Raw genomic sequence first — 9,619 nt, 5'->3', positions numbered from 1 at the left:
GGGGGGGGGGGGCTGAGGCAGTGTCATGTCTACAGCACTGAGAATGACCACTCCTGGTCTGGCGGCTGTCTGGCTTCGCTGCGGTTGACACGGCTGCTGCAGGTTTATTTAGGGGCCGTTAGCATCCTCCCTCACTTTCACACTGCCATTTACTTTTCTGAGAAAGACACTTTGAAGGGTAAGAAAAGGAGACTCTTGCAATATCATTTTTGAGTCTGACTTTCCTGTACTCACTTCAAAATTCAGGTTGTTAATGGGAAAATGCAAAGCAAAACAGTCCCCCTCCTGAAAGTCACCGGCCTCCAGCATTTTTATAGACAGCAGCATTTTCTGTCTCCGACAAGAAATCTACAATTATAATTAAGACTAAATCATTGCAGGATATTGTCATAACCCCCTCACAGGCACTAAGGAGTTATTGCCTGAAATGTTATGGCAATTTTTAGTGCTCAGAGCTTAAAGGGAGACTTCTTACCGTACAGAAGGCAAACTAGAAAAAAAAACATTGTGGTTGAAGTTCTGTGCTCTTGGCTATTTGTGAGGCATTTATAGGTCTCGCTATGTAGTAGGGAGGAAATTAAAGCTGCAGGCTTGGAGGTCAAACAGCTTGGTGATGGAACTTCAGGTCTCCTGCCTGGTAGCTGCAGCAGCGTATTTCTTGTAGGCCGTCTCCTCCCATACAAATTAGAAGTGGCCTTAGCGACTTCCAAGGGATATGAGGAGGACAAAGTGAGTGACGTTAAGTCAAGTCCCCGAAACAGTGCGGCACGGAGGTGCCCAGGAGACGCCAGCGGCCTTTGCTTCTCCCCGTCCACTCGGCCCGCGTAGCCCCTTTCAGCCTCACTTCATCTGTCCTCACACCGCCTTCCGTGATGGAAGCAGGCTGCAGGGGCAGCGGGAGGCTGCTCCCTGAGGCCACGCGCTCATCCCACTGCTGCACAAGCCTTCGGGCCCTGAGACTCACTCTCCTTCTTGTAAACACGAGAACTGAGTCACTCGCTCTCCCATCTCACTTGTATCACAGTTTCTAAAGATGTCGGTGGGAAAAGTTCCTTACGCAGCCCCAGAGTGGCCGTTCCCGATGGAAGCATCAGCGTTTACTCTCCAGCCTGGCAATTCCAGAAGCTTCTTCATTTCATTTCAGCCGGGGCTGATTAGCCTCTGAGGGACTGACTCATACTAACCAAGCTCCTTGGGCATCGGCTGACAAAGAAAAGTCCCCTGTAACTACTTGATACTAGACAGTTGCTCATCTGTCTGGGGTACTGTTCTGCTCAGCAAGGCCATGAGAGCACATTCTACCTGAGTGTGTTCTGGTGAGCCCCTCCTCTGGTGCTTTGGTGGCCTGAGCCGTGGCTTTTGTCCATGTTAGAGATAAACTGAACTAAAACAAAAATCAAGGGTGACAGCCTAGATTCAGGCTGATAGTGAAAAGTTCTTGAAGCTCCGCTTGCAGCTCGCACCCCACACGTGGAAGCTGCCGCAGTGAGAGGAAGCGCTTCTGCTGCTGATCTTTGTCTCCTGCGCTTACCTACATGTTTTCCCTCAGTCATTCATCAACCGCTTGGGAAAAGCCCAGCCAGTGTTTTATGTATAAGCCTTGAAGTGGTCCCTGGGGACTTGCAAGCCTTACTCTTTAACAGAAACATAACCCTGCACTGCCTGCAGGGGAGGAGAGTGTGAGTGTGCCTGGCAGAGGTCGGCACTGGGGAAAGTTTATTAAGCTCTCAGAGTGATAAGAACAAAACAAAACAATGAAATCTTTTAGAAAGTACTTAAGAAACATTTAGGCTCTGAGAACTTGACTTTGATAAATTAGAAGGCCAGAAAAAAACAACTGGTTCCCACTGCATCTCCTTATCTGACTTATCCTGTATCGGCCAATAATCCTAATAGCTTTGAATGGCTCTTCAAATACCTCGTCCAATTATGACCTCAAGGAAGCCTGAGGAGAGCTTTAGGGAAAGTTACATTAGAAAAGATTTTAGAAGATAGAAGAAAGCAATGACAAAGTGACTGAGGAGCTCTAAGGGAGGGAAGTCAGCAAGCAGCTTTTTTATGGGCATATTCGTAGAATTCAGAGAACCTGAGACATGTCAACTTCCAAGTGTCTGGCACTATGCTAAGTAGAAAAATGCCCCTAGAACGCTTTAAGATGTAGTTCCTGTACTGGGGAAGCTTGCCAAGCAACATTTAGGTGCTCAGAGGCCAGACCTAGGCTGGGGAAGTAAAAGCCCGGCCGGCGTGAGGCCAGTAGAGAGCCTTCCAGAAGAGGGAGCTGTGTGGGTAGGTGCAGACAAGAGGCACGATCGGCAGGTGACTGGCTCGACTGAGCTCAGCTTGTGGCACCAGGACAGAGAGGAAAGAAGCCAGGTTGGCAGTTGTCACAGGAAGTTGAAATTTTTCATAGACGCTGCCGGAAGGGCCTTATCGAGAAGTCACGCTGAGAGCCTTGGATGCTATCCTGACGTAATGGCGAGCCATTTAGAGAGCGTGTATCTCTGGCTCTGCATTTTTCATCTGCCACTTAGGTCCTCTGTGGGGAGGAGGCCTGCAGGCCGAGGTGACTCATGGCTGTGATGTCTCACTTGTCGCCTTGTATTGCTGTAAAATGTTTCTTAGGCTTAAGCCCCTTGAAGCAGAGGCCTTTGTCTGTTAGGCTTACATGCTGCGACTGCAGCCAAGGCTGAGTACATATTTATTGAATAAATATTGTGAAAACTAAAGGAGTTCAATATACACAGAACAGATGAGTGAAATAAAATCTTCATGTGTCTGTTAATGTGGAAGCTCAAGAGAAAGATTATTGATATTTTGTTGCTGGAGAAATAAAAGGTAAAGAGAATTAAAACAACTTGATGTAAATGCTATGTTGGCTAAGTATTCTGTGTTTACATTATCATGACTGGATAAATGTACCTCGCTGACTTTTAACATTATTAGCAGCATTTTTCCTTCTCAAGTCCAGCTTTTGTTTTCCCCTGAGTTAGTGACTGTCTTGCTTGCATACACTCTGCCTCACATTTGTAGAAATCTCTCCACGGTATATTCAAACTCAAGGAGTGTTCTAACAGTTTCTTCTTCTCTGGAAATCCTCTCTCAGACCTCTTTCCCCCACCTGCCCACCCCCACACCCTCCTGTCTGATTTCAGTTGTTCTTGGGCTGCCACACGGCTTCCAGCTGGGCATTTTCTAGTCATTATCCTGGGGATTTTTTCACCTCCTCCTTCTGTTAGAAGCCCCTGCTTTTTTTTCACGCCTTCATTTTACACATCCCCCACTCAACAGGGAGGTAAAGTTCCTGAGATCTTACACATCTCAGGGGGCTTTGTTATTCCCTCACACTCGGGGTAGAAAGCCAGACTAGAGTCTTGAAGACACTGCTGTGTTTCCTCTGCTTCAGAATGCTGTGGAAAGCCAGTGCTATTCTGAATGGATCATCAGTCTGTATCCTGTTTCGGCCTCTGGAATCTTTCAGAGTCTTTTCTTTGTTCCTAAGCTTGTGCTGATGTCTTGCAAGACAGTTTTCAGTTGTGTGCTGAGTACTCAGTGGGCCCTGTCAGTCCAGAATGGGGTGGCCAGGCCCTCTCTTGTTGGCCGTGACTCCTTTTTCAGGACAAAGCATATGCATTTTTCTCTGATTTTTTTCTCTGTTTTTACTACATCAGTATTGTGAGAACATATAGCCATTACATACTATTCTCTCTCACTTTTGACCTTCAGTTGTTCTTATTTTTATAAGCAACTGCACATTTTATGCTCACAACCTACTAGCCAATATATTGATGTTTCCAAAGACATTTTGGTTGTCTGAAACTCATTCCTCAGAAGATAACTTAAGATGAGATCATGAGAACAATATTTCGTGAGTTCTTGTAGGTCAATAATTGTTATCTGTGCTCTGTGACCTTGAAAGTCAATTTTGCTAGTGTACAATCCTTGACTTGCATTTTCTTTCTTTGAGCATCGTAAATACATTACTCTGTTTTCTCCTAGTAAAACATTGCTATTGAACTTTTTGATTATAATCTACTCTTTTCCCTTATAAAGTAACTTGCTCTTGCTTATTAGGGCTTTATCTGTGCCCTCTGTGGTTACGTGTTTCCCAGAATGTGTCTGGTGCTCGTCTTTGGTGCCAGCACTCTGGCACGCCCGTGTCCTCTCGTGTCTGGCTTCAGGTCTGCTTTACCAATTACAGTTTTCACATTCTGACTTCTCACAGGGACTTCTACTGGGGACTCCTGTTATCCGTATGTTGTACCCCCCCCCCATCTGTATTCAGTGTTTGCCACTTTCTTTCAAATTATTTATATCTTGTTATTTCTTTTTAGTGTTTGAAATTTTTCTTCCTATATCTTTCTCATGGCATAATCTGTTGTTTTTCCACTCTTGTATTTCTGTTAGTTTAGTCTTTATTTGTAAATCTCTTTATTCATTTTTGAGTCTGGCCACTCATTTTTAAACTTTTCAAGCTTTTATGTAATTTTTTTTCATATCTTATGTAACTTTTTTTTTTTAAGATTTATTTATGCACACAGAACTGGGGTACAGGCCAGAGATGCAGGGGCAATGAGAGGATTCCCCAGAGACAGAGTGGGGAGCAGAACAGGCAGATCAATGAAGCACACTGCTGAGGGGAGCAGCGGGCGGTCAGGAGAGGTCTGCCGCGCCCTGTGGTCACCTCCAGGGCTGGAATCGAACTCGTGCTGAGGTGGCTTTAGCTTCTTAGTGCGGCATTTACCAACTGTGCTACCAGGGAGGGCCCTTAAGTAACTTTTTTAAATGATTTTTGCTTCTTTAAAAATTAGGTATATTTTGCTAATATTTTCATTGTCTCTGCGCTATTATATATTTATAAGAGCTCCTTCTGTTCTCCCAATGCCCCTCTTCAATAGCAGTCTCTTCTCAATACTTAGGTAACACTATCTTATTTCTCTCTCTAGGGTTAGTAATGAGAGTTGTTCAGTTTCATCCACCTGCCCAGGTTGTCCCCTCACTTCCTCTCCCTTTTACCCTCCAGTTGTTTTGCCTTTATTGTGTTAGAGACTTTCCTCAAATGTGTGCTGATTGTTGGCTATTGGCTCATGTTTAGATGTTGAAAAACAAGAAACTGATTAGAAAGTCTGTACCATGAATAGGCCTTGAATTCTGGACTTTACCAGAATGTGATCTGGTTGAATCATTTTGCTATATATCTTTCTCATTGATTTTTATTGCTTGATGCTGATCAGATATTTTAGAGGCTTTTCCATTCTCCTACCCTGAAGGGAATGAGGCTCACTGGAAGTGTATGAGGAGAAGAAAATCATTATTCTCAGTATATAAACTTTGCTTCAGAAAGCTGTCTGCTGCTGCCGATGGTGTCCCTTGGTCTAAACTGTTGTTGTGTTTTCATAAGATTGATTTATTTATGCACACAGAACTGGGGTATGGGCCAGAGGTGCAGAGGCAGTGAGAGGATTCACCAGAGACAGAGAGAGCGGGGAGCAGAACAGACTGACTGACCAAGTACACAGCTGAGGGGAGCAGCGGGCGGGTCAGGAGAGGCCTGCCGCGCCATGTGGTCACCTCTGGGGCAGGCGGGAATCGAACTCATGCTGAAGTGGCTTTAGCTTCTTAGCGCTGCGCTTTAACCCGCTGCGCCCGCAAGGAGGGCTGGTCTAGACTGGTTTTAACATGCCATGGAGAATCTGGCATCCTGCCTGGGAGAGGAAGGGGCAATTTGCTGAACTATCAGGTATAGGTGACATGAGCTGGATGTTTCTACTTTTTTTTTTTTAATTTTATTTATTTATTTATACAGAACTGGGGTACAGGCCAGAGATGCGGAGGGTGAGAGGACTCACCAGAGACAGAGTGGGAAGCAGAACAGGCAGATTGACGAAGTACACTGCTGAGGGGAGCAGCGGGCGGGCCAGGAGAGGTCTGCCACGCCATGTGGTCACCTCCGGGGCAGGCGGGAATCGAACTCATGTGGAAGCGGCTTTGGATTCTCAGTGCTGTGCTTTAACCCGCTGCGCCACCAGGGAGGGCCTGTTTCTACTTTTTAATACACTTTTTCCATAAATCCGCTGTAAGACCTAGATCAACCTGAGTCTTTCAGACATACCTGTTGTTTCTAATGCTGAGCTCGGTGGGTCACAGTGTAATTAGGTTGCTTGAAATGAACTTTAAAGTTGCACTGAGACTTTGTGCTTTCCATTTCTAAGACGCTCTTGTTTTTTTCTTTCTTATTCTCTTGACAGCTTGTGAATGTTTGACCTGTACTATTATTATTCATCGGTGTTTCAGGAGAGAAGGCAGAGTTATTGCACATATTCAATTTCCCACAACATTTTTAACTCCTATTGTACAGTGAATCTCAGGGAATAGACTCTTCAGATGTGTTCTGGACAACATTAGAATGAATGTAAAGTTTTTCTAATGACACATTTTTGCTGACTTACTGGTAGGAATGCTTTCACAAATCATGTTTTATTTTCCTCTTTTAGACCAAACCTCACTGCATTTAATCAAGTCCATTTCTATAGCTCTGCAGACCTATAAGTATAGTCTATTTCATTTACTTTTTTGTGAACGAGAGGGAGACTATCAGAGGCCATATGCATAAGATGTAGATGATAAGCCCTGAAACTACCCCAAGGAAATAACTTTTTAAAAAGGTGGAAACAGTCATGAAATGAATAGAGCAACAAGCAAAGCCAGAGGCACCCAGAAGGCCAGGCTGCAGCCGGGCACCCGTGGCCCCGCCCGCCCATCAGTCGGCTGTTACATGTGAGGGCTTCAACAGTCCACTGAGTGGCAGCGGCCATCGGGCTGCAGCTCTAAAAAGTAAACACACCCAAGCTTCCACCGCATGCTAGTTGAAGCAGAAACTAAAAAATATTAGAGAAAACAGAGTTAAACACTAAGTTGATTTTTTGGAAAAAAAAATCCACAAAACTGACAGGCCTTTGCCTAAGCTAGAACAGAAGAGAAGCTTCCAGTTACTGGGTCAGTAATCAAAGCGGGAGGGCACCGTGAACCTCAGGGGAGCAGGAACGATCGTAGGCGCCGGGAGCCAGCTCTCTGCCGTGGTTGGGCCACGGGGGTGCCCGGTGTGGCCCTTGGCGCAATGCCCTCTCACATGAGCTGTCGTGCATGCACTTCCAGGCTGCTGCCCTCCCCCCTCAAGGACGCCGTGGAGGTTGCCACGTGGAGGGGATGCTACACCATGCAAGAGGTCAACGCCGCCCTCAGTAAGATCCGGCTGGTGGGCTACTCCCAGAAAATTGTGAGTTGCTAGGTTTGGTGTATGAGCGCTTCTCATTCCTGCTGCTGGTCTTTGCAAGGCCCCTTAGCTGACTTCCTTACACCGGTCAGTCACTCAGAAGCTGCACTGACACAAGGTGGGAAGACCCGTCATCTGCCCTCGCTGGCGGCCTGTAAGGGTGAGCAGGGCCTCCGGCCTCCTCCTACAGCACAGTGGGCGCCCCGGGTTTGTACACGTGAGAGAGAGCTCGGAGCACAGAGAGCTAAGGAGCCCTTGGGTGAGCTCAGCTTTTGCGTTCGGGCCTGGCAATGAGCAGGGGCCTGTTCTGTTGCCTCGCCTGAACCTGACCCTTCACCTGGAAGCGGATCTGCCTTTCTGGTCCATCCGGCAGTAACTGTCCCCGTACTTCAGCGAGCGAGGCCTGTGGCCCAGGGCTGCACCAGCCAACGCTCAGGGTGACAAACACCGCGGCCTGCTTCCCGCGTGGGCCTCGTGGGCTCCAGCATTTCTTCGTTGCCAGAAACGTCCCAGCTTGCTCTAAAATAATTTCTGTGTCCCAGCAGAGGGTAGTTGGGGTTCACGACGAACCTCTCTGCCGAGTCTGCATCGCTGAGGCTCCCTCGTTCTCCCTGTGGTTCTTCCCAGGAGCTTTTCGGCGCCGTCCAGGTGACTCCTCTGAGCTCTGGCTATGCCCTCGGGAGCTCCAACTGGATCATCCAGTCCCACTATGAGAAAGTGTCCTACGTGTCTGGGTCCTCCTTGCTCACCACTCACCCCCAGGTAATTCTGGATGTGCTTTCAGCAATCCGCTTTTGGTCATTTAACCCCAAATCAGAATGTCTCCAGAGTACCTCACCGGGGTAAGTCTCCCTAGTTTGGTTTTCACACTGGCGTTATGACGAGAACGCTCAGCAGGTGACTGCTCCGCGGCAGCTCTCGCCTGCAAGCCCGCCGGCGCATCGGCCACGGGGCTGCATCGCGTCTCTGCGCAACTTCACGTCCCCCCGACGCCAGAGGAAGCTTGTCCCTGCCCCGACATTGAGGGTTGCGAGCTCCTCTGGAAGTTGGGTCCCGGTTCCCGCCACTCCCAGAGCTGCAGCCTGGTGCGGGGCGGAGTGGCCACCGTCTCCTCCGTGAGCACTGACGACGCTAGTGGACGCTGACTGCGTGGCCAGCCGGAGTCCTTGGTGACCTGCAGGCCGGCCCTGCGCTGTTCAGGGGGCAGACAGCTCTGGACGTCCCGCCTACGTCCGGTCGATGCATGACGAGATGTGGACCTAACACAGCAAAGGCCACGTGCGCCTCGGAAAACAGCAGCCTGGTGATTAGCAGCATCTGAAGAGGAAAAAATACACGAGGAGAAACATCAGTTGGGAAAGCCCTGGGGGAGGCCCCTTGGGCGCAGCACTGAGGAGTGAGCCAGCAGGGCGCGGAGGCGAGGGCAGCCGAGGCCACCACAGCCCGCAGCGGGCGGGGCGAGCCGGCTCTGGCGGGGCTGGGAGGCCACCGTGGGAGCTTGAGTCTCAAGAGGCGCAGACGCTACCGCAGGTTTTCAAAGTGTCGTATTTGGCAAGAAGCTAGTGACACGAACTTCGTGTGTTATTCCATTTACTCCATTCTTTCGCAAGAATCTATTGTGAGTTCCTTGGACCCTGGTTTTCTTCCCGTCTTCGCAGGCAGGGCGGGCAGGGAGCACGCAGGTAGCTCCGGGGGCTGTGCAGCGAGCTGGGGCCCCCGCGCGTCAGCGTGGGGCGGGGCTGGGCCCCAGGGCAGGGTGCCGGGTGCCGCCCGGGTTCTCGAGCCTGCCCTCAAGTCCACAGGAGACGAGTTACTGTTTTTCCCGGATTCCTAGCAGAATTCTGGGCCTTTCCCGCTTACTGAAATCAAAAGCCCATCGATGTCATCTTAATTTGCCTCATTGAATCAAAATTCTTTATTGGCAGCTTCTGTCATCCCCGATATGTTCTTCCATGAAAGAAAAGATTACTTGGCTGCCAACTCTTCCGATTTGCCCTGCTGAGATCAAAGCCTTTCCAGTACTATTGATGTAATTTCCAGTAAATTATTGTAGCAAGGCCCATAAATTGAAAGGGAAAATAAGGTCTTGAAAGTAATGAGCAACATCCCTACGTAATTTTAATTTCTAGCTGGCAATCAGTTTTATGTTAAAAAAGGAAAATAAATTTTCCTTTGCCCAGATAATTGGATACTCTGTGGAATTAGCAGGGATAAGGAAAGTTTCGGTTTGAAGAACTGACCAGTGCCGTCTGGGGGCCTGCGACCAGCTGTGCCCCTGGGCGGGAGGGGGCACGTCCACGCCCACTCGTCCACGGACTGCTGTGGCTGCCTCTGCGCGGCCACAGCAGG

The 9,619-nt window shown here is 48.6% G+C and overlaps 1 protein-coding gene across 2 annotated transcripts in view; it reads left to right on the top strand.

The window, feature by feature from the left end:
- The window catches only part of INTS9 (integrator complex subunit 9), a 36,847-nt gene that overhangs the window by 16,645 nt on the left and 10,583 nt on the right, over positions 1-9,619 (top strand). For both annotated transcript variants that reach the window (XM_012724891.1, XM_004682426.2), the window contains 2 exons: positions 7,153-7,273; positions 7,898-8,032. In XM_012724891.1, coding sequence (XP_012580345.1) covers positions 7,153-7,273; positions 7,898-8,032 — 256 coding nt within the window. The remainder of the gene's footprint in view (positions 1-7,152; positions 7,274-7,897; positions 8,033-9,619) is intronic.

This window comes from Condylura cristata, unplaced genomic scaffold, assembly GCF_000260355.1.
Source record: "Condylura cristata isolate star-nosed mole 26May11 unplaced genomic scaffold, ConCri1.0 scaffold00014, whole genome shotgun sequence".
NCBI classification, from domain to species: Eukaryota; Metazoa; Chordata; class Mammalia; order Eulipotyphla; family Talpidae; genus Condylura; species Condylura cristata.
This window is presented reverse-complemented; position numbering and strand designations above follow the sequence as displayed.